Raw genomic sequence first — 26,031 nt, 5'->3', positions numbered from 1 at the left:
GAAGCAAGATGGTTTCAATACCTTAAATAAATGAATAAATTTGAGCCTCACAACATCGACATCAGAAAAGCCCTCCTCTGTTTTTGTTATTTCAGGCTGTTGAACAACACCTAGGAGACTGATCTGCAACAGCACAGGACGCGGCAGATGGGTTTGCATGTCCACTGACTTTCACGTCAGGTGTCGACGTGATGGTGAGTGCGATGTGAAACTAAATCAATAAGCCTTTATAATGTCTGTCCGCCAACATGCCAGGAGGGAGAGCGCCCTGATGCAGGTGTTTACCTCCTATAGATGTTCGGAGGAGCACGCTCCAGTGCACGTGAGCGGTGAGCAACAGCCTGAACAGTCAGACGTGCTGGATTCCTCCTTCACTCATTCATCCCTGCACACTAACCCTACTATCGTCAGATCTGGAGTCCTCACTTCACTCTGGGTCGACATCTACTTAAAGGGACCAAAACATTCGACCACGAAGCAAAACAAATATTCAAATATCAACTATACAGCAGGTCAACCAATCGATGGTCAGTCATGTTGAAGTGTCGAAGTTAGAACAGTACTTGATGTCGGACATCAATGCCTGTACTGTAAGTCCAGGACCATGGTTCCCAGCTCCACTGCTGCTTAATCTCAGTATTTCAGACACCAGGTTTGGAGCTAAAAAATCATTTTGATACATGATTTATAAGGCAAATACTTCATGGAGTGAAGGACCTGATCAAAAATATTGATCATATTACATCATTATATGTTGGCAAACTGATCATCTTGTTGTTACTAGTCATTACTTGTTATTACTCTCGTTACTATTATTAATGTTTGGTATGACCCAATTTGTTCAATTTCCCATTAGCAAGTACATTTAATGTGAAGGATATATAGTTAATAATGATAATATTATGGTGTTTAACATGCTGAGAGTTTAGCATTAGCCAACATGAATGAATAAATAATACTCTCGGATCTTGACTCAAGACTGTTGAACAGATACTCATGACTAAGTGGTAAATATAGTGTAGCCAATTTGGGGTGTACAAATGCAACTCAACATGTTCTAGGAGGGTAAAAAGCAAACTAATACATTAGCCACAGACTAGCGGAGTTAGCGAATATTAGCACTGGTAGCATGGGTCATTGTGAACACCAGCGACTGCTCTTTTCTTGAATATATATATATATATATATATATATATATATATATATATATATATATATATATATATATATATATATAAATACCAGAGTTTTGTGTTGCCCTTGGCGGCTCCATGTGCTGGTGTCTCACCAAGCTTTGATTTTACATCCCATAATACCCAATACATCTGTTGTAATACAATATATACACAGCATACAATGGCACAATCATATAAGATAAGGAGATACAGAAATAACCACTGTGTGAGGGGTGATGGAGGGAAACTAAAAAGTGATCTACAACTACTCAATGACTCTGGTGGGTGAGGAGGAACACACAAATAAAACACCAGGGATGGAAAAACAACCCTCACAATAAAGAAAGTCTGTGTTTCATTTTGTGGCCAGAATTGAGTTTGTTTGACAGAAAATCAAAGTGTATATTTTGGTTCCCCCGCGAACGGCCTCGACGTCAGCCACACATCAACCAAATGTGAAGGTATGAGGAGACAATGGAAACTAGAATTCAACCATCAGAAAAGGAAAAGAAAAACAAGCTGAAGAATATAAGGATTGTACCTTTCAGTGTTCCCAATGAAAAGAGCTATTAGAGGGATATATCCAGGTTCCACACACTGCAGCACCCACATGGAACAAGAATCCGCAGTGATTAATATCATCAGGCAGGAAGAGACAACAAGACATCAGAGAAAAGGGAAAACAAGTCAGAGCTCTGTGCTGGTGCTTGTCAATGAAGTAAAGAATCAAATTCTCTCCACATCACATGCATTAGTGTGCAGACCCTGACTACTCTAGCTGGTGGGCGTATGCATGTGACTGCTAGAGAAATGGTTGCTTTATTCAGTGATTTGCACTCATGCTGCTGGGAAGCACTCCTGCTCCTGCTAGACCGTCTGATATGTCTGTGTTGTCTAGAGTCGGCGGAATCTGGTGCGGCTCGGCTCCCACACGCAGCACGCGCTCACCAGTAGAGATAGTAGAAGAAGGACAGGACGAAGAAGGACAGCTTGCACCAGGCCTCCTTCAGGCAGAACTTGAGCGTGTCGCCGTTCATCACCGACGCCGGGTCGTACAGCAGCTCCTTGGTGTCGGTCGGCGAATGGAAGTACCTACCGCAGAGGGCAAAGACCACACCACACGGGTAGTTGACCCGTTCCAGACCCAGAGGAGGGGCGAGGGGAGGGAGGGAGGGTTGATGGGAGGAGATGACATGGAGAGATATGGCATGATGAGTTTACAGAACGTCATCATGCATGAGGCAGAGAAGGATGTTGATGGACGAAACATCAAGCTATGGATTCCAAATATGCTACAGCCCGACTGCAACAGGTTCGCACTGTATATAATGCTAAAGTATGTCTGAAGTGCTGCTTAAAAAATATGAATTAAAGTTTATATAATTCGTAAAACGGATCCAAAGTAGCACAAACAAAGTGCTTCAAATATAAGTACTTTATTACGTAACAACCCGAATGAAAATAAAAAAATGTGCTTTTTAAAATTAATAATTTATGACTAAATACTGCTCATAACATTCTTCTCTGATATGTAAAAAAAATCGTTTTTTTTAAATATTGAAGAAACAATTGCTAACAGACTGATATATTAGTAATACTTACTTAATATCCAAAGTATTCTAAATATGAAAATGTATCATGTGAACTTGGTAATAAATGTCTTTGCGTCATGATGGAACAATCAAAATTGAATATTATCGATACCATATTCATCTAAAATATTTCAGTTGTGGCAAAATATTGTGACGTTTGGCTCTACTGTTGTCATTAGTACTTAATATTTCGATCGAACATTTCCATTTGATAGAAGATTTTAAACAGAGAATGAGAGTGAAGATCATAAGTCGTGATAAGCAGGAATATTTTGGAGGATACAAAGGAAGTATTTGGACAAAATGAGCTGGCGGAACACATCATTCATATCTACTGAGTGTTGAAACCATTTTACGTAAAACTAATCTACACTTGTTGACTTTGTAATCCAAGCTTGAGAAGCAGCAGCAGCCAATTCGACATCAACGTTGGTTAGCAAAGCTCGCGGGCTAGCGTGTTAGCATACGAGAAGGTAGCCGAGTCCGCCTGCCAGCCCTTCTATTATCGTAATTAACTGGATTAAAAGTGACGTGCTCACAAACTTACAAACATCCCATAATGAATTCCGCGCCTGCCACTACGGTGCGGTTAGAAAACTAAATACTTGTGGGCATTAGCAGACTGAGTCAATAAAACAGCAGACCTGGACGTGATAAACAGTTTTCAAAATGTGTTTGGGGAATTGTGGGATGTTTCTCCACTCCAGGCCTGTTACGTTTGGGAAATAGAAAAAAAAGAAGGGAGGAAATAACAGCTTGCTTTTAATCTCTCTTTGTGTTCCACTAGGAAAAGACATATATAAATTCAAAAGGGCTTCATGCAGCAAAAGATCGGTGCTGTGATTCGGTGAATATGGCAGTTAATAAATCATGCAAGTGAAATGTACATTCAGTTCTGAATGCAATGTGAGTATTGTAAAGGTGAACATGACCGACAAGCATGCGTACGTGTCAGAGGATGTGCCTGGAAATGCATGTGTGGATCAGACACAAAGGTTTGTTCGCCGACTCAGCCATGCATGCAACAATGACCTGTGTTCACAGTCTATTATGTAAAGAACTTTTCTCTCAGCATTCACTGCTGTGATCTTAAATACTGCACAATACAATTGAGGAGAGCATACACACTCAAGCAGTGATCACCCAGAACTGCACAATACTGTCGGTGTTTACATTCAAATACCGTGTTTTTCAGACTATATGAGTCTCACCAGTAAAAACACGTGTCACACAAAATGTTTAAGTCACACAACAGTCATTTGTGTTTGTCATTCCCGATGTTTTGTGACAACTATAGGATATAAAAATACTAACATTCACTCATGAGAAGTGAACTAACGCTAACTTTAGTTCCGTGAGCAGCGCTAGTGTTCCGTCATTTTGCTATAATGACGTATTATGGATTTTTTATCCCCCTGAAATCGTGTCTATTTCTATGATACGTGTTGTGTTTACCTGCTGTCGTGACGCTCGATCACGTGATCACGCAGGCGACATCGAGCGGGTCAAGATAATCGGTGCGCATCACAGATGTAATGTCGTTTTTACTGGTTATGTCGGTCAGTGTGAAATAACATTGAACTTCAACTTAAAAAAAACAACAACTGTGATTTATAGTCTGTAAAATATGTAACTTTCGGTGCAAGATTAAACTACAGATCATCCATTTTTTTTTGTTTTTTTTAAGAATACTAGGTGATGTTTTGTGCAGGAAATGAAATTACTTATTTATTGCTACACCGGTTTGATTATAAAATAGTAATTACAACGTCTGTATTTGAATGAACTGTAACACCATGCAAGTGCGCTGTGGATTACATCATGACGTTTTTCGTGCGGCATTCACAGTCAACTCGACTAAATATTGTGCAGCCCTGGAAGTTTTGCAGTCCATCAAAACCTCATTCAAACCTGGAGAAGTTTACATTTTCAGACAAACAAACCGCATCACTGTCACCATAGCAACCAAGCACTGCTAACTCCAGTTCTCATACACACAGAGCTTTAAAGAGTCGGATCTTTATTTTATAATGTGTTAGAGATTCTTGACATTTTAGCATTTTGGTTCAAGTTTTTCATTTGGAATGCTTTCTATATTGACTTTTTTACGTGAGGCACAGCGTGGGATCACATTTCCTCTGCTGGCCATGGATGCAGTTAATGCGTATAAACGCCAGATAACATCTCTGCATGCTATACTTGAGGGCTGTGGCTTGCCACTCAGGTTGGTTTCATTTGACAAGTCAGCTGCAGAGCTGGGTGAAACTACATCAAAGAGTGAAACAGAGTTGTCTTTCCAAACCCATGTGAGTCAACGCCCCCCAGAGTCCTCCAGCTGTTGCCCTAAACCCCCCTGTCAATATCGGATCTGTCTAGAACATCTCCGTGTGCTACTCTCCGGCGTCCCATTATTCCCCGTCTCCTCGTCTCATCCAGCAGGAAGTAGCATCTGGAGCCAGGAGGCATCTGGTGCGAGCTCCAAATTAATGAGAGAGCGAGATGTTTTTTTTCTCACCAGGCGTCTCCAAACTTCAACCAGCTGAGCTCAGACCAATCACGCTGTCAGCCGCCGGTGTCAAGCCCGCGTCAGAGTGGTGAACAGCAGAGGAGGTGAACTGGCGGACCCCGAATCTGTCGGCCTCTTTTAAAGCTGCACACTGCGTCTGATTCATGACGCTCAAAAAATAAATAAATAAAAAAAGAAGTAGTTCTTTTTTTATGAATCAGAGCCAGGCCATTTTTAAACTGCTGCGATGGCTACGGCCTTTCAGGGGAACTTTTGGAATTATGTGAGTTTTCAGTTCATTAATATTACTATTATTATGTATTTATAATCTTTTATTATTTATAATCTTTGTTGATTGTTTTATAATAATTCACCACAATGGAAATGAGACAATTTAATGTGGAAAAAACCCCACTAACAATAATCATAATCTTCATAGTTTTAAAAATCCAACTTACAGTCTCAGTATTTCTGTTAAGTAATTTATCAGTGTGGTGAATTTTACAGTTAAGGAATGAACCTGAACTCTTCATGGGACAAACGTACCCAGCCACCACCCACTGATCATGCTTTATATAGCAGAGGACTTTAAAAATGTATTTTATTTCATTTTTTTATTGGATCACTTTTCAAAATTATGTAGAATGTTTTTGTGTATTAAAATATTTAAAATATTTATTGGCAAAAGTAACTAGTAACTCAGTTAACTAGAGTATAGTTCCACCCCCGCTGATATTATCTTAAACAAATACATATATTAATTTTTTTTTTTGCTCAATATTGTTGTTCAACGTCTATTTCATCTGTATTCTTGGAAAATTTCTTTAAAATACTCTGGGAACTAGAGGGTAATTTGAACGGCACCAATATTAAATCAGCAATCCTTTGTCTTATTATCATTTCCTCAAAACTCAACCGTGTCAAAAACTAAGAGGTGAATTTTGTTCCAACAACTTAACCTTTTTAGAATTTGCAGTATATTTTTGAACATTTCATTTTAATATAATAAGCCTATAGAGCACTTAATGGACTAGTTTATCATGAGATTCTACACTCATTCACTCACTGGGTGCCAGGCATTTCATCGGTCAAATATGATTCACCTCCATGTGTTGTAGAAGAGCAGCGGAACGTTGAGGCCCACGGTCAGCCACTCCTGCGCACACAGGAACATGATGCAGAACAGCACATGGATGGAATACTCCGGCAGCACCAACTGGAAAGAAAAAGCAGTCAGTCAGGACTCGCGCTGCGCTTCAGTCAATTGGATTTTCTTTCAAATAGTTCAGACCCGCATGAAGTTTCCTCCACCAAAGGGCAGTTTACGCTCTCGCCAGTGTTCTCGCCCACAGGTGTATGAAAACACAACAAGCGGCATCATTAAGATTCAAATCCTTCCCTAAATTTAGCCACGTAAAATCGGCCGGCGTTCCATCCTCAGTTCCTCTATCAAGATTAGAGCTTTGCCTCACAATGGGCAGCACACGCTGATGGAGGAGAGCCATCATTATCATAATAACTGGAGGCTTCGACCCTCCCGACGAAGCAAGACAAGCTCCTGGCACACAGTGGCGCTGATAATTCCTCTGACACTTCCTTTATGCAGCCAGACTTGTTTTTGTTCCCCACTGAAAAAGTTAGAACGAAGCGCGCGCAGATCAACTCAACTTTGTTGTTCACCAACTTCCTCGTTCACCCAGTTTGACTTGAGCGGAAGGATTTTCCAGATGAAACAATGAAACACAGGATTGCAAATTACATTTTCGGGGAGGGAGCGAGTGGAGGGAGGGGGGCAAAGTCAATAGGGATTTTTGATGTGCGCGCCAAAAACACCCTGTTTTGTTCTAATTGAATTTCTCTCACTGGGATATTAGAGGCGTCTCTAATCTCATCTTATTCTCAACAATGTATCTGTTGCTGCATCTCATTTCAACAGACAGACTCTCAGACATCCCTTCACCAGGCCAGACCATGCTCTCAACAGCAGCCATGAAACCTTGTCCTGGTTTTCGATAAACATTCGGCCCTCACAAGGAAGGTTTAAATAGTTCTCCTCGCTTCTAATTCTTTTTTTTCCCTCCTCAATATTATGCTCTTGTTTCTTTTATTCCTTCCCATTCTATGTAAACCTCTCATTCTTGTAATAATACCATTTACTCAAGATGTTATGGACAGAGTCTAATGAAATTGTCGGGATAGAAAGTGATTTAAAATAAAAGATGAAATCACTGAAAATAGTTTGATCCGATTCATCGTGAGATTCGATTGGATACTAAATATTTTCTGACAGGAAAGTGATCCAGAGAGTGTTTATGTGTTTTTTACAACGCAGTTAGAGTCAAGTGGTGATGGGTGGATGAGGTATGATGAAAAAGTAATTTTCAGAAGCTACTAGATGGCGCCTTGTTTTAGAAAATAACGTGAGGTTTTATCAATTTAGTCCAAACATTTGACAGCACACAGCGCCCTCTGGTGGCCTCTGAAAATCAGGGCACTGTTTCATGAAACCTCATCTACCCATCACTAGTGTTGAGGTCTTAGTGCAGAGAATGGGATTCACATTCACAAAACATGTGGGACCCAGTTGGGCAAGGTGGACTGGTGTCCTTCCTGACGCAGGATGATGATGTCACATCCTGTAGTTGCAATTTGCTTTATTAAAACCGTTTTAATGAGCCACAGAAATTAGAAATAAAGGATATCACGGCACTTTCCACCACATTTATATCCGCAAAAGACGATGTTTGTCATCAGGTTGTGTGCTAAGATATGTCTGTTCAACTTCCTGGTCTGCCGAACAAAACGTTGTGTGTGGTAGAAAGCGCCATCAAATCCTTCACCTCAAGCTTCTCTGGCTCATTGAAACATTTTTAATATCATCCCACGGCAGGTAAAAAAAAAAAAAATCAATAAAGGTAACCACTGGTAATTATATATACAGTATGTTGCAAAAGTGTGTGGCACAATTGTAGCGTTTGAATGAAAATGCTTATGCAGCAGAATATGACATTACACGTCTTAGCGCACTTCAATCTGAAGACGCATTATTATTCAAAGAAAGCCACTTTACGCCTGATGTATAATTAAACTGCACAGTAGGCAACACATTTCTGATCCGGACCGCCTGGCATTGAACATTATTGTGTACATGTAATTTACTGGAATCTGTTCGGGATGTATTATTCAGATGGCTACATGCCTGGTAATAGTAAAAACGCATTTCCTGTGAGCAGCAGGGGGAGGGAAACACTGCTAAAACGAAAACTAAATCAACCCACTTGCCTTCGCACATATAGCGGGGAATCTCACACCGGCGTACAAAAGCACACATTAATATGGATTGCAGATGGCAAGGGTAAGAACAAGAACACGGTGGCTAAACGCTCACTGAACTCAACAATTCATCTTTCCAACAAACATCCATGAACACTATATATTCACCTAATATGGAAGCGTTTATCTTTTGTGAAGATTTACGGAGCATTTTTGATGTTATCCAAGCAGTCTGAGACCACAGTGCCCAGCAGGGGCTTTGTCCAATCCAGATTAGAGATCGAGATCAAGATCCTATTCCAGTTTTAGATGTTACAGTATTTGGGGGGTCTTGTTCATGACTGAGGGAGTTTGAGATGGACAGTGTCTTCACTCAATGTTCTGTCATGATCCATTGGTCAGTTTACGTTTCCACTCCCACCTGAGGTCATCGCGGAACCAAGCGGGTAAATTTTTCTTTTCTCCGTGGAGATCATCCACGGAGATGAAAGTTGAGCTGTTGTTCCACCAGCAACAGCGACAGGATGCCTCCTTGCCTCCTCCCTATTGAGGTGTTCATATCCACCTTTGGCATCCACGAGAGTCCATGAAGTATGACTCCAAAGTCAGTGATCACTCGTAAATCGAGTAGGACTTGTAAGGTTCAACCTCAAGGAGGACCATGTAGGACGCACAATGCACTCTGGTTTTGTGTTCCCCCTCATCAGAATCCGACACATCGCGGAAACACCCTGTATGTTGCGAAAAACTCCTGGTAGTGCACCTTGTGGCGTGTTTCCAGTGAGCAGTCTGTGAGGGTTCGTCTTGGCTAGTTACCCATATAAGAGCGTTCCACCGGCAAAAAGGGGAAAAAAATGATTGGATGGGAGTCAGCGAACGCAATCTGAGTCAAGGTGCGACGTGAGTCTTTGTTGGGAAGTGTTGCTGAACGCAAAAGAGGTGAAATAAGACCATGGATCAGTGAGGAGGTGCAAGCCACATTATTCTGTGAATAAACACCAACACTGTCATTGTCTTGTGAGTCAGTTGGAACTGAAAACACATGTAGATAAAGTGTTTTCATGGAGTGCAGTGGTCCGCTGATGTCACATGCTGAGCTCTTCTTCATGTGTCCAGCCAGACACCACTGAGGAAAGTATCAAATGTTGACGTTGACAATCGCTTGTAACCACGGTGTCACTCACACCATATATGAACTTGTGATCGTCTCCTGTTGTTGACATTTCAGCGCAGACCTTTACAACATGATCACGGATTTCCCATCGTTTCGCAGTCATTCAGCTGTTCTGTATCTCAATCACAACCTGACCAGGACCAATAACAACTCCCCTGCAGACGCCGTTCCACAGTGCCTCACATCCGTGGATCTGTTTAAACTGGCGCGCATCCATTCAAAGCCAGCGACGGCCTGGAAACCAACCATGTCGCTTCTAATCCAGCACTTGGACGAGACTCCATCCTGGGAACAGGCGAGTGCGGACTCCAGCATATCAGCGCGAGCAGCTGTGACATTTTCATGTGTAATTACATAAAGCGCCACAGATAAGCACAAACAAGCACATCCCCAAAAGGTCCACCAGGTCCAGACTACAGCCGTCATTGTTTGTGACGATTTCATTCTTGAAAAATACAACCCCACTCATTAAATGTGTTGAATATATTGTGAATTATCGGTGTGTGATGGAGCGTCGTCACTCACTCTCCATGCCGGCGGATAAGACAGTGTTTTCTTGTCTGCAGACTCTCTGAAGCTCTACTGTAGTGTTGTGTGTGTTTGTACATGTTTGTGCGGTCGTCCTCACAGGGACCCATCTGGGACTGTGCTCAGAGTCCCGCTGGGACTGGAGATCTGTTTCTGTGGCTGTCGTGCCCCCCGGCCGCCCTTCCATCCATCTGATCCACCCCAGTTGCACTGCTGGAACACTGATACCGATTCACTCGGCCGCCCAGCGGTATTTCAGCCAACGTAAGAGAATGTGTTTTCTGCTGATAAAACATCCGTTGTACTGAAATACTGAATACTGAAATTATGTCATGAATTGGAAATCTTCACATTCTGTTATTTCCCATTATGGAAGTGAACAATGTGATCATATGAAGTTCAGATGTATTAATATTGTGACACACAAGAATGAAATACTGATGAAGTACTGACTCAAACACAGTTCTGTTGCTGCACAAACTGCTTTTGAACCCAATAGCACTTTGATGGCAAATAAAAACCAATTCTTAAACAATAAACTATGAATTAATTGACATACATTTGGTCAGTTTGGAATCTGGGTCAGTCAGACAGGAGCTCTCCATGCGGCACGAGTCAAAATCATGGCCCAAACATAGCCCAATAGTTCCTTTCAAGTGGCCCTAAAAGCATGAAATATTCTTCGTGGGCACAACATTTATTCTATATTACGTTGATTTAAACCAAAAACTGGTTGTGTGTTTACATCATGGCTCCTTTGGACTCCAAGTTTTCCATGTTACAGGCTGTTTTCTAGCAACTGGAGATCATGAGTACCCAGGAGAAATGTCAAAAAATAATCTGCAAACTTCTAAAATAAGAGGAAAGAAGAAGGTAGTTTGATCAAAGATGGACAGCAGACATTGACAGACCTGGAGGCTCTCTTTACGCTCTTCACCATCACCTCGACATGACTAGCTGGAGTCCAAGTCAAGAATCAGTTGACTTTACTTGCTTGACTATATATTAAAGAAGATAAATTGAGCAGTATAAACCTCAGCAATGACACTGTATAACAGTTCAATTTTTTGCAGAATAAAAAGTCCATGACTCATTTTTAACTGGCAAAATGGAGAACTGCTGAGGAGCAAGACACAAGAGCTCAGACTTAATCGCATGGATGGCTAATACATTGTCATGATTCCGCCTTTATTTTGGTCCCTTGAGTCCTGTTTTGCTAACATACATGTCATATTTCTTTGCTATTTTGGCGTGATTCCCTTTTGTTTAGTGTACAAAAATAAGTGAACCAGGATATTTCACAACTGTGGCCCAGAAGAACGGTCTTGACTCGCTGCAGCTGAGGTTACTCCACAAAAATTAGGGAGTCATTCTCGCCAGCTCCCGGATCCCAAACATGACTCACACATCAACGTTTTATGACATATTAAAATCTAATTGACAGCAGACAACAGAAGACGAAAATAGTCGAGAACATAGAAATGTAGGCAGCACAAGTCCCATTCTCAGCTTCTTCCTCTTCACTTCAGGAGAGGCGTCGCTGCGTTGCAGAGGCTGTGAAACGCACTTTGAAGTCTGCGACTGGTGGAGTCCCTTTGTAGGGAAGCTGAATAATTCTCTCTTCCGTTTACTTCTCCATCTCCTGCAGCAGGCATCGCTTTCTGAGGCGCAGGATGACACCAACATCCTCTCTGTAACCCCTCACCAGCACTCCCTCTGATATGCAGAATTCCTACATGTCTGCATATAGATTAAAGGACGTCACATGCGCGACAAGGAAGCTCGCTCTTGAAAGTGTTTTGCTATAAACAAATAGTAAACAGTAATGTCTTGTTTATAAGCTAATCATTTCAATATTTTAAATTCTGCTCTGCAGCAATAAAGACTGCAAAAATGCAGCAGTTTTAGCCTGGTCATGACAAGAGGTTATTCCGTGCCAGACAGTAGCGATGGGTATATGAGGTTTCATGACACAGTATTGAACAGTTGAGGTTTCATGAAACAGTGTCCTGATTTTCAGAGGCCACCAGAGGGCACTGTCTGCTGTCAAATGTTTGAACTTGAACAACTAATTCAATGAAACCTCCCATTATTTCTAAAGAAAGAGCGCCATCTAGTGGCCTCTGAAAACACTGTTTCTTCAACCCTGCCATACTGTTTCATGATTCCTCATCCACCCATCATCTATCAGACAGTTTAAGACAGACGACCACTCGCACACATATTGGCGGACCATAGCCAACAACAGCCACAGTTAAGGTTTGCATACTTCTGGAAAGTGGGAGGAAAACAGAGTGCCAAGAGGAAACCCGCACTGACGTGAAGACAATATTAAAAAAAAAAAAAAAAAAAAAGCTTCTGCTCAGGTTCTGCCCCCCAGACTCAAGCTCAGTATTTGGTAGTAAAAACAGACTTATAAGTCTTATTAATACAGCCACGAATTAATACAACTGCAGCCATTCCAAAGTCGAAGACAATCAATGATTTACTTTCTGCAAATGCAACGCAACGTAAAGGTCATGATTTGTAATGCAGCGCTCGAAATCAGCGCTTTCCCTGAGATACAGAGATCAAACACGGAGCAGGCAACTTAATCCGTATCCGTTTCATCGCAGGCCGGCAGACGACAGCATCCTCTTCTAATATTAGAATACTTTATTGAGTTTAAACAACCTGAGCTCAGTGCGGCGTTCAGCCTGATGCCCTTTCACCCCCAAGGCAAATATGATAGGCATGAAATTGGAAATGTCTTCCTTTTTCGCAATTGAGTTGATGAAATTTTCTTTCCACATGAACTGCGAGGACGGCCGCCGCTGGCCTCCAATAGTCCAGGATGGGGAGTCGCGAGCAGCGACGTGCTGCTTCGCCCTCAGCTGGGAACAGACCATGGTCACCGGGGCAAAGTGCATATGAACAAATAAACAACATCAGTTGGCGGTTTGGCGTGTCCAACCGTGACGAGCCCCGGAGCGTAGCGTTACGGCCGGGAAGGCTGTTTCCGGACTTGGTCCATTCGGTCATTGACTGACATTTGGTGTTGAGGACAAGGCAAGTCTAACAAGTGGCACATTTTTGCTTGATAAAATCAGGAAGCCCTTGTTCAGCTTTGTAGTCACTTGTGCAGAAGAGTAGTGCTGAGAATCAATGCATTTCTGTACCAACTAAAGACATTACACAACTCCATTGGAAAGACTTTGTTTACAATAGTCAACAGGAGACTACTGTTTCTTTCTTTTGTACTTGGGTTTTCACTCGGGTATTTTAGTCATTTCTATTTGTATTATTTTAGCAAAAGTGTTTTTACACCTCTGTTTTCACACACTTATTTTTTACTTACTGTAATTGTAATATTTTCACTCAATATTAACTTTCTTATGTACTCACTTTACACACAGTATTTTCACTTAATACGTTTTTTTTCACTTTATTACTCCTTTACGCAAGAATATTTACTAAATGACTTTGTTACCCAAATATTTTTAGTCATTAACTTTGTTACTAAACTACTTTGTTTACTTTTACAGGAGTATTTTTACTCTGACAAGATTATTCACAATTTTATGAGTATTTTTACTCACTTTCTTTGTTACTCAATTACTTTTTTACTTATTTACTTTGTTACTCAGCTACTTTTTAAGTAATGAATCTTCTATCTACTGTTTAAATCTACTGTTTCTTTCTTTTGTACTCAGGTTTTCACTTGAGTATTTGTCATTTCTATTTCTATTATTTTACTAAAAGTATTTTTAGATCTCCTTTTTATACCCAATTCCTTTTTACTTGTGTAATGGTAGTATTTTCACTCGATTGATTTTTTATTCACTTTCTTTTGTATACTTTCACTCAAGTATTTTTACTCAATATATTTTTTTACTTCATTACTCTTTCACGTGAGAATATTTACTAAATGACTTTTTTACCCAAATACTTTTACTCATCAATTTTGTTACTAAACTACTTTGTTTACTTTTTACGGGAGTATTTTTACTCTGACCATATTACTGACAATTGTATGATTATTTTTACTCATTCTCTTTGTTACTCGATTACTATTTTACTCATTCACTTTGTTACTCAGCTACTTTTGAAGTAATGAATCTTCTATGGTATATATTGGCCCATTCTTCCTTCGCTTCTTTATTACCGCGCTGACTACCAAGTAAAGACATCAGACAACTCCATTGGATAGATACTTTGTTTACATTAGTCAACACAGGACATCTACTGTTTCTTTCTTTTGTACTCAGGTTTTCACTTGAGTCTTGTAGTCATTTCTATTTCTATTATCTAATCAAAAGTATTTTTCCACCTCCTTTTTCACACAATTACTTGTGTAACTACAACTTATTAGTATAATTGTAATAATATCACTCAATTGATTTTTTTATTCACATTCTTTTGCACTCACTTTTTTAAGTATTTTGACTCAATAATTTTTTGTACTTTATTACTCTTTTACGTGAGAATATTTACTAAATGACTTTTTTACCCAAATACTTTTACTCATCAATTTTGTTACTAAACTACTTTGTTTACTTTTTACGGGAGTATTTTTACTCTGACCATATTACTGACAATTGTATGATTATTTTTACTCACTCTCTTTGTTACTCGATTACTATTTTACTCATTTACTCTCCACAACTCCATTGGATAGATACTTTGTTTACATTCGTCAACACAGGACATCTACTGTTCGACTGAGGTCACTGCTCATAATATTGAAATAATCATGCTTATTGTCAGTTGTACATCCAGAGGCAGAGCTAGCGCTCACCCACGAGCCTGTTACTCATGTGCTCATATTTCCAGCGTGTCTGGTAATGCTGCTCCATCACCATGTGTCACAGAGCCACTCCTGTGAGACCACCTCCTTCATTCATGACTCATCCATGCTGCCTTCAGGAACATGTGACTCGGTGTGCCTTACTGTAGCTCGCATCACTTCCAGTCAATTTAGCAGCTGCGGATAAAAAAAAATTACGGTTGTGAGTCCTTCCGGAGAAGCGACGCATCGCACACCCCGAAAAAAAAAAAAAAAAAAAAAAAAACGCATCAAATTTGTGGACTGAAAATGTGTAGCGGTGGAAGCGAACAAGCGGGAAGAAGCAGCAACATCAGAGGAACCATCTGTTCCAGCGTGTCCTCACTCCTGGCAAACTTTAATCAAAGAATGAAGGACAAGCCCACGGTGGCCCGATCTTAGACAATACACTTCACACAGACTACATCAGCGCCACGCCTGGCTGCCTCTCTTTATGTAATCTATCTATCTATCTATCTATATATCTATCTATATATATACATATATATATATATGTATATGTGTGTGTGTGTGTGTGTGTGTGTGTGTGTGGAGCATGTTGGGGGAGGATGAAAGGCGGCTCACAAGCAGACTGAGATGTGACCTGCAAGACGGACACACGGATGAGTCAGAGAGAGACAGTGGGAGGAGAGGAGGAGAACCTTTGTACTGACACTTCAAACGCCTCATGGAAGCCACAGGGGACCGCCTCCACCCGCATCCCCCTTTCACCTGAGAGCTGTGCATCCTCAAAGCTGATTGGCTATCAGAACATGAATCAAATTGACCTTGGAAGCAGGAAGAAAGGGATGCGAAAACTCTCCTCTGAGATTATTCTCACACTAAACAACTGCATATGGAACCTGAATGAGATTAGTCATGGTGTGGGAGTAAAAAAAACAAGCCATATGATTGTGTGCTACCGAGAGTCTCATTTAACTTCATACATTTCTACTCTTCTACCCTTTTTTCTACTCTAGTATATTTATTTAAGTATTGTCACTCAATTCTAGTTTACTTGATTACTTTACACCTCCTTTTTTACAGTTACTTTTTACTTGTGTAATTTTAGTATTTTTACGACTGCTTTTTTATTCTCTTTCTTTTGCACTCAGGTTTTCACTTGAGTATTTTAGTCATTTCTATTACACCTGATTACTTTAGCAAAAGTATTATTACACCTTTTTTACACAATTACTTTTTACTTGTGTAATTGTAGTATTTTTACTCAATTGATTTTGTATTCACCTTCTTTTGTACTCACTTTTTCACTCAAGTATTTTTACTCAATACATTTTTGTACATTTTGTAATACTATTTACAAAATGACTTTTTTACTCAAATATTTTTACTCATTTACTTTGTAACTAAACTACTTTGCATGTTTACTTTTTACGGAAGCATTTTTACTCTGACTAGATTATTTATCTAGTTGTTATGCAAGTATTTTTACTCACTTTCCTTGTTACTCGATTACTTTTTTACTCATTTACTTTGTTATTCAGCTACTTTTTCAATTAATGAATGTTCTACTCAAGTATGTTTTACTCGATTACTCTAACACTGGTGTATTTTTACTTAATTATTTTTCCTCAACAGCACCAGTTACTTTGTTGCTCAATTACCTTTTTGCTCATGATCTTTCTAATGTGAGTATTTTTACTCAATTAGTATTTTACTCGATTACTTTAGCATGAGTATTTTTACTCAGTTTTTACACATTGCTTATTTGCATATTATTTACACACAACGATCGGCACATTAACTTGAGCATTTTCACTCAATGACTTTTTGGTCCGAAGGTCTGATTTTTCGGATGAATGAACCGCATCCTTGTTACACGTTACCATGGTACTTGGTCTTTTCACAGCTGATGTCACTGGTCCTTGATGGGCTCAATATAGCACGCACAGATGAAGAACAAATCAAAACACGTCTCCTTCTTAACTGTCCCTTGATAGAAACAAAACTAAAGGACGGCTCATAATAAATTTGCCGGAGCACAAGTATGATTTACGTTGTAGCGTCACATCATGATACATTGAATTCTATTAAGACAAATTTGTTTGTTCACTCATTATCATCCGAGCCGTTAATGCAAAGCTAAAAACCATAAATATTAAACAGCATCACCGCTAACTGCTGTTCCCGTGAACATCTGACTATTTAATGAAAACACACAGCAAGTATTTTAATATTCATTTAAACCTCGAGGTAAAGAATAGCTGATTTACCTTGTTATGTCAAGCGAAAGACTTACACTGTCAAACGTGTCCCAACACAGCTTAGCGGTTAACCGAGCAATCCTCATGATTATTTATGACATATTCCAAATTCAGTCAGGGCCGTGTTGCTCTGGGCTTGAATCCACAGTGAATTAGCTTGCAGCAAGGCGGCTGGACATAGATGCGTACAGTGTGGAACTGGCGGATGCTGTGGCACTGAAACAGCGGGCAGCAACGTTTCATTGAAGTGGTGGTAACAAAGAGAGACGCATCATCTCGTTTTAACAATAACTCATTTTGATCGAACACGTCGAGCATGTAACACGTTTCTGCCCAGTCAGGTCCACAGTCTAAAGAAACCTTGGCCTGACTACTATCTAGTGAATCTCCTCACTAGCTAAACGGACTCTATCAGGCCACATGACAGACAACTGATCACAGTTGCTCTGCATAGGTGTCAGAAGCGGGATTGAAACCCACACTTCCCAACATGACGACTGAAAGATAGATGGCTGTGTGAGAGTGAGATGCTGGGATACTGTGCTGCTGTTACTGCCGTACGCGATGCAGGGATGCTACGTGCTGCGGTGCCAGACGTTGAATAAAAAAAAAAAAAAAGCATCTGCTGGTCGTGGTCGTAAGTACGGGTGGACGTAATCGAGCAAGTCGTAAGTCGGATGTTACTTGTATTGGTGAACAGAAATACCAGCGCAGAGAAAGTATGTGATCAGTGACGGTAACGTTTGAAATCAACGTGAATGTTTTGGTATGTAAATGGGCCACAGCTGTTCCACTATGAGAAGTTATTCAGGTGGTCGAGAATTTGTGTGAATGAAATACACATGAAAACAGCATCAATGGTGTGAAAAAAAGTGTCTCCAAAATGGGATTCCTTCTAAATTTTCATGTCTTAAGTATAAATAAAGGCTGGCGACGACATCACTCATCATCGATCATGACGGCAGAGCCGTTTTATCCGTGTGCCTCCTGTTTCTAGTCCACATTTCAGTTTTAACAGCCACGGTTCAGTGAGTCAAAAGTGTCTCCAAGCCACAAGCGCATTCAAATTCCTCTTCCTTTCGCACCAGAAACTAATTTTAGGAGGTTTTTCTGACAAGACAATTACAGCCATCCGAAATAATAGTAGATAATCATCATTACATTCCCCATATGAGCTGCTGCTATATTCCTATCACCCAGAAAATTCCCTTGTCTCTTATTATCCCCGCTCACCACGCTCCGACAGCCAGCGCACGCCTGCAACCACCCCTCCACCCCCTGCAATCCTTCACCTCCTCTCCCGGCCTCCCTCAGGACTTCTTGCTTGCTAACGCTGAGTACGTTTGAAATCTGAAATTTTGCTCTGAAGCTCATTATTGTGACAGACAGCAGGGATCGCACTTATGAAAACAAACTGTCGCACGTACAGTCGCTTATGGTGGGTGTTTGTTGATGTTTTCTGAGGTGGGCTCTACTTGCAAACGTGCTGTCATTGTGAGGCTGGAGTGTGAGTCACATTCACTTTTACTCAGCTTCCAAATCTTGCTAATGTTGCTAATGTATCTAGGTTTGGAGGTGGTACAGAGAATTCGGACCGGATTAGTTACACCTATTGTCATGGGGTGAAGTAAAAATGGCCAGTGGCAAATATGCCAAGTCAGCAAATCTTCACTCTACAGCACAGGGAAGATTATCCGAACTTTTCCCCTTGGTAAAAGTGTCCAGTGTGGCAACACATCTCAAGCCAAATTCTGTGCTTATGAGCAATAGAGTTGGATTGAAACACATACTCCAAACCAATGTAAGACACAAGGTTTCCTCCCCAGTCCAAATCCAACATTTCTTATTGTGTGAATTGTTTTTTCTCAACGTGGCTAATACATGGACTTCTACAGATTAAAGAGCGTCATGCTGCCAAAATACTGAGCCACGTTACATCAAATCGATGAAATCAGAGATGTTTTATTTAACTTAAAGGGCTGAAAATGCGCTGTTTTCGCCTGTGTGACCGCAACTCTGCCAACAGAGCCGACCTCATGGAGGACCGGAGACGAGAAGCAGCAGCTGAGACCAGCTGTGGTGTCAGAACTTCGGACACTCGGGCGATAACAGCGCATTTTGAGCGCTTTAATGTCAATAAAAAAAGTGAGGAGTTCATGATTCAAGTTCAGAACATTGCCCAGTTTGTTTTATGAGTCCATGCTGGAGCCCATTTTCAAAACTAGTTTAGAAGTGATCCTCATGCATTTTTAAGCTCCACCGACCTTTCTACAGCGCAGTCAGCTTAACTGCACCCGCGGCTTATAGACCGCTATGTCTTACGTATGAACAAGATCTTTTTTCCTTCTTAAATTTAGAGGGTGGGGCTAATATTCTGGTGCACAATACAGGAAGATCTGTATTTCCTCACCTTCCTCAGCAGATTGCAGATCCTCTCGATGTTTCGCAGTCTCTCCCGCTGAAAGGAAACAAAGATGAGGAAGGTAAGTGGAAATCGTTACCAAGACTTTACATCAGATACTTTTAACTATCAGCAAAAAAAAAAAATGTCATGCCAAATCTATAATTCTCCTCCGAGTGACCAAACACACATCTTGCGGCAGTAGGTGCCACATACTGTTTGGCCATTTGTGGAAGGGCTATGACTTTATGGAATCATTAAATGACAAAAACAACACATCATAAATGATCTACTTGTGAGTAGTTGTTTCATAAAAACAACTTTACACTTGAAAAAAAAAAAAGAAATTTATTCTATACAAAATAAATAACCAAACTGGATCTCCTGGACGTTTGAAGGTAGAAACCTGAGAGGGGGAAAGAGTTAATACACTTTAAAAAAGACAGCAGTAAGAGGATTTAAAGAGAGAATCACAGTAGCGCAGAGTTAAGCAATCTCATCAATAACTTAGGATGTATGAAGCAAGTATTTTTTTATTGAATTTCTGTCAAAAACTTGAGCCTTCTGCACAGAGCTTACAAGAAACGTACATGGTGATCAAGACATAAACACCCTGCACATGATTCAGAGAGCAGAACACATGATGACAACTTCTGTGTCACAGTGATGGAGGGAAACTCTTTTTAAAATGAGAATTTCAACATTACAACATTAGGCCACCGGAGAAGATTCATACAGAGAAGTTAAGTTAGCGGCGGATGATTTATTTAAGCTTAAATCACGCATTGAATATAACTATAGCTCTAGGAATTGATAAAAAAAAAAAATCCCACATGGTAGATTAAAAGAGTGTCTCGCTGGACTCCCACCTCTCCTCCACCACTTCACTCCTTGTTGCTGCGCTTTTTATTTTTGAAGACTCTCTTGTATATTAAGCTATAAAGTGCTCTCATCAGCAGTTGCCACTGTGCTGACAGCCACCTTTTCACCAAAGCTTTTAACATCTTCATCAAATATTAACAAATTCCTATAGCATTCCTCTCTGGACGCCAGCTGCTTGTTCGACACGGTGGGAACTTTTGCAGCAGTAAACCTCGTTTTTTTCCCCCCCCGCCTCTCTGTTTGTGCCTCACTTGTCAGAAATGGCTTCCAGAATAACAATATTTATGTTTATAAAAATACAAATGTTCAGAGAGAACATCAAAGCTCTGACTGGAAATTCATTGCCCCAAATATTCCTGATAATTCGCAGAGCTTTTGTTGGTACATTACCGGAATAGATGCTTTTATAAGCCACATTTCTTTGTAGTTTTTAATTTAACTGCCTGGGTTGGATATCTTTTAATTAATGTGCAGCGCAGGAATTGGATTCTGCTGAACTGTGTCAGAAAATGTAAAGCAGTTCACAAGAGCGGGTGAGACCTGTGAAAGAGACAGCTGAGAGTGTCAGAATGTTCAAAGTAGAAAGAGCCTCCGTGACACACAAATACACACTAACACACACGGAGAGATTTCACTGCGCACAGTATTCAGAATCTAATTACAAAAGCACGTCACATGACAGTCATAAGCGTTTCTGTGGACATATTGTTGTTTGTCGCACTTTTCTAGGAACTATTTTCGATCCTTTGATGTCAGACTTTTTTACAGAAGTGCAAGCAGTTGTGGGAGCAGTCAGACGCATCCTTAGTGTTTACATTGAGGATGTACTAGGCTCATCTTCACTACATTAAACAGTCATTTGCACCCAGTTGAAGCCATTAAAAGCTCATTTGCCATTCTTCCTGTTCACAGTGATCTATTTTTTTATGATTAATAGTAGTAGTATTATTCATATTATTATTAGATTTATTATTGCTGTAGCTTTTAGCCTTTGTTAGAATGTCCACTTGTCTCTATTTTGTTTGGTTAATGGACTTTCTTTCATTTATATAGCGTTTATTTCTGTTTTCTGTCACAGTGACACATAGTCCTATGTTTTTTATTATTATTATTATTTTTTTAAACAGCACTTTGAAGCACTTTTCTAGTTGGTGGAACCCCCACTGACCATGGCAATAAATTCTATTCTGATTCTTCTGATTCTGAAAGATGCATAATAATAAATAAATCTCAACCTGCACATCTGCATCCATGTTCTTTAAAGGGAACACCAACTTCCAAACACACTGCTGCTCCAACCAATTACATTTCCTAGAACAAAACCATCACAACTCTCATTTTTATCCCTCTTGTATTGACTCTTCATGCTAAAGTGGTACTGATGATAACCTTGGCTTATATTGGTCATACATCGGTGACGTGCTACTAAGCAGCGGAGTAACAGAATTGATGGTGATGACATAACAATAGTATATTATGTGTTTTATTTTTAAACCATTTCTTTTTATCTACACATGGTATACAATATTCACTCCCCGTTTTATGGTAATTCACTTATTTTCATCACAAATTTGCTCACTCAGGCTCAACTCACTTCATGTACATTTTTCTCTATCATTCAGATGTTAAAACCCATTCTGTGTCATTCTTGTCCGTCATTCCCCAATGTTATCCTCATTTATATTTTAGGAAGTTTGGGATTCCGGCGTTCTACAACGGAATGCTCTCTCAAGCTTAATTTCCTAAAATATGCAATAAAGCGGTTGCTAGCATTCATATTTGATGGCATATTATGCTCCAAATAAAATATTTATTTTTGAAAGATCCTTAAAATTGGTCTGCCGGTGAAACAATGGTAATACTAATAATTTGCGTAGACTTCTTCATGTTCTCCTGTGTGAGTCCAGGATATCAAAGCCTCCTGCGCTACACATCTCACAACAGATCTCACGGGGATTCTTTTATTTCCAAAGAGCAAGAAAGAGAAACTGCTTCTATTATCGTTACTCCAAACATCTCAAACTAAAATGAGACGCCATTACCGAGGAAATACGTCTCAAGTGTAACGCGCAGCTGTGGACCAAAAGGAATCAGTCAGAATCTTAATCCACGGCGGTGTTCCACGTGGAACTATCCTACTTGCAATAGTCCTCCGCATGAACCGCAAACACAGTCTGGTGGCGAAAACACTACATCAAGTCCCGGAACGATTGAGTCTGGAGTGACTCCTGCTGCTCTGGTCGCCTTTATCTCCGCCTTCAAAGGGGACACAAACATCACTCCACTCAAAGGAGCTTGTGTGTACTTGTGAGTGCATGGACAAACACACAAACTCAGAACTGTCTACTCATTAGCAAGCAATTAGGCTGATGCCTCTTTGAAATGTTACTCAGCCGGAATTTGCTTGACAAGCAGGAGCAGCATAAACAAGAGTGTCAGCGAGGCAGCAGCAGGGACGGATGGATGCTGACCTTCAGCTGACAGGTGAGGCCCATTACAGGATGACGGACGCTCACATCACTGGTGGGCTATGATGGTAAAACACCTGCTGGTAGCTGTAGTACAGAGTTAGCATGTGTGTAGGAGAGACAGCAACAGGTGAACTGTCTGGTGAGGGCATTTAAATCCTCATGATTCTCTTTCTTTGCCAAGTTTAAAGGCAAAAACATCCGCATTTTTTACTTCACCCATCCATTTTGCTCAGCTTATTTTAGGTCGCAGGGGCAGCAGGCAAACTTGAGACTCCCCTCTCAGCTATTATGGAGAAATAATCATAACATTTGGTGGTGTCCCAAGTTACCATCCGAATGCAGGATTCATCGGTAACTTCTTTGTTTACTGTGTGTTTTGCAAGCAAGTTCTGGAACACAACTGCAGCAGTTGTTGTTACAGAATGGAATGTAATACAGTGGTATCTCGGTTCTTGACCACAAGGCCGTTCGAGAAGCAAATTGTTCAAAATCTGCAAAAGAAATAATGTGTTCCAAGCCTTAAAATAGGCTTTTGTAGGAGTGAATGTAGCGTGTCTGCTGCAGGTGCGCTGTTCCTCTATGTGTGTGGCCGCTGCATGTGGGAGGGGTTGCCGAGTGAGTGAGGTCTCTCCAGAAGTGAAGAGGTGCCCGGTGCGTGTCCAGCTCTGAATGTGCGCTTCTGTGCAGTTTGGCTGTGACAAAGTCATAAACCAAGTCACGCTCTGTCCCAGACTCGCCTCATCCCTGTCCCAGCTCCAGCCCACAACAGGACATCAAACCCTGGAGTGGAGGTGTGGAGAGCGAGCAGCTCCCCTGAATTTTTGTTCTAAATCCGAAGCAAAAAAATCTTGAAATTTTTGTTCCTACTCCGATTTGTTTTAATTCCGGGACGTTCGAAAACCGAGGTATCACTGTACATTTAAGTAATATTTGGGACGACACCAAACTAAAGGTAGATACAATAAAACATATATTTTGAGAAAACTCGCATGCTTCAAGTTCCGAGGGCGATATGGACTTCATTATCTGGCTGCACTTGACCCCTCAGCTTGGCCTATTGCTCACAGTATGTCTTTTCTCCACTGGGTGAAATACTAATGAAGGCATTAGAGTTTTACATGCATCTTTTATTCCCCCTTTTTCATAAATGAATCAACGATATCGCTGCTGAATTAAGACGAAATCAAGAATTGACGGCCTCACTCATCACTGACTAATTCATAAACTAATTATGAACTGATGTATTATTCACAACGGGCCAATTTGTCAAGTGAAGACTAACAGAAGCGGAACTGCTCCTCTCACTGCACCAGACTAGAACCTTGAAGGAGATGTTGGAAGCCTCTGCAGTTTCAGGAAAAACACACTGCGGCTGGACATCGTGCTGTGGTCTGACTCATCAAAACATTCTCGAATGCTGGAGCTCAGATGCAGCAGCAAGAGACAGAATAAGATCCAAGTTATTGACCCCTTCATGTGATTTTCAGCAGACTTTTAGACGCTAAAGGGTGCAGACATTCTGGGCTCATTTCTGGATGACCCTGCCAGACGAATGTCTTACATCATGGTGCCATTGTTTTGAATCATCTGCATCTTAAATGATGCTCCACTTGGTCCTCACAAAGGTTCCAAGTTAGACCTCACTTAAAGCACATCTAGGGCCCAGCCTCGATCCTCCTTAGGTTCAAGTGCATCCACTTCAAAACTAAATCCTAAGGTGGGACCTAGATGACAAACTCCCTACCTGACACCAAGTCAGACACTGCTACCAACATAAATCACCCAGTTGTGACCCTAACAGATCCCACTTACAACACCAATGGGCTGACTGGATCCTGGATACACGCAGTTTAAACTCTGACAAAAGGGCCAATCTATCAACCAAAGGAAATCCACCTCCACTATTTCTACAATCATCTGTTTGTCCTCGGCAAGGTTGTCGAGGGGAAACATTTCCATCCACTCAGCAGCCTCTAAGGCTCACTGGGGTTCCAAGCGCAAGCCAGTGCTGAGACTTAATCTCCCCGTCTGGTCGAGGGTTGGCCTTGTGTCTGCACCCTGCTGTATATGACTGGAAGACCTCCAAAACTTCTTCAGTACAGACTGACCGAACACTTCTCAGACTGGGCAAAGCCATTTGTTTATATAGTCTGTTTCTTTAATTTTAATATATTGCCAAGTTGTGCTTCAAAATATATAGCTATTTCTTCATCTATTTTCTTTTTTCACTTCACAACGAACTGAAACACTCCCTTATAAATAAAACTCAAAGCCTCATTTCAGTCTGCATAACATCCTTCTGTCAAAAACATATGTCCATTTTTCATTTTCACTCAGAATTGTTCCATTCTTTCTAATCATTTCTATGTTTATTCATATTTTGAGTGTGATTTACTTCCAAAACAGGGTCGCAGGAGCCAATCCCTGCCTCTACCTGGGGCAAGAGGCTCTAGTCAGGTGGCTACTTATGTTCCCCCTGCTCTCATTCGTTCATCTCAAGAACATCACAAGATGACAACAACCATTCACTTCTTGGAAAGTCATGGAGGGACCTATTCTTTCAGACAGTCAAGCATGAACCAACTCGGTTTTCGTACATAAAATACTCCTACTACTCTAAGGTTTCCTTCTTTGATAATGCACATTTGAGACAGAATTTAAACCTCAGTTTTTGGGGGTTTTACTGAGGCACCAGTAGCAGGAAAGAAACCAATCGAATCCTTTATATATTCCAGCAACTTGCAGTTGTTAAATAACTCCCCATCTAAATATGGCTGTCAGACATGCAATAAAAACTGTCCAACTTTTCATCATTTTACATATGTGGGAGAGTAAACAAAACACATCCATCCCTCAGAACAATTGCCACCCTTCAGTCCAACTCTTCGGCCATTCGCCTCTGTCAAGGATGTATAGAAGTCAATACTGATATTAGCTATAAGATCCCAAGCTCTTAAGTCAAAGTCACCTTCAAACCAACTCACGCTCTACTATAGCACC

The 26,031-nt window shown here is 40.7% G+C and overlaps 1 protein-coding gene across 5 annotated transcripts in view; it reads right to left on the bottom strand.

Annotated features, from left to right (window-relative positions):
• The window catches only part of cnih3 (cornichon family AMPA receptor auxiliary protein 3), a 45,429-nt gene that overhangs the window by 6,904 nt on the left and 12,494 nt on the right, over positions 1-26,031 (bottom strand). For 3 of the 5 annotated variants that reach the window (XR_008416233.1, XM_053881114.1, XM_053881111.1), the window contains exons 3-6: positions 19,688-19,735; positions 6,378-6,489; positions 2,124-2,271; positions 1,717-1,772 (exon numbers count right to left, since the gene is read on the bottom strand). Coding sequence is in view for 4 of the 5 variants with exons in the window: in XM_053881114.1 (XP_053737089.1) it covers positions 1,745-1,772; positions 2,124-2,271; positions 6,378-6,489; positions 19,688-19,735 (336 nt within the window). In the remaining variant the exon portion in view is untranslated. Of the gene's footprint in view, positions 1-1,716; positions 1,773-2,123; positions 2,272-6,376; positions 6,490-19,687; positions 19,736-26,031 lie in introns of all 5 variants that reach the window. The other 2 variants (XM_053881113.1, XM_053881112.1) reach the window with 2 other exon arrangements.

The sequence above is a fragment of the Synchiropus splendidus genome, chromosome 12 (assembly GCF_027744825.2).
Source record: "Synchiropus splendidus isolate RoL2022-P1 chromosome 12, RoL_Sspl_1.0, whole genome shotgun sequence".
Classification (NCBI taxonomy): Eukaryota; Metazoa; Chordata; class Actinopteri; order Syngnathiformes; family Callionymidae; genus Synchiropus; species Synchiropus splendidus.
Note: the sequence above shows the minus strand (reverse complement) of the source record. Positions and strands in the feature narration are given on the sequence as shown.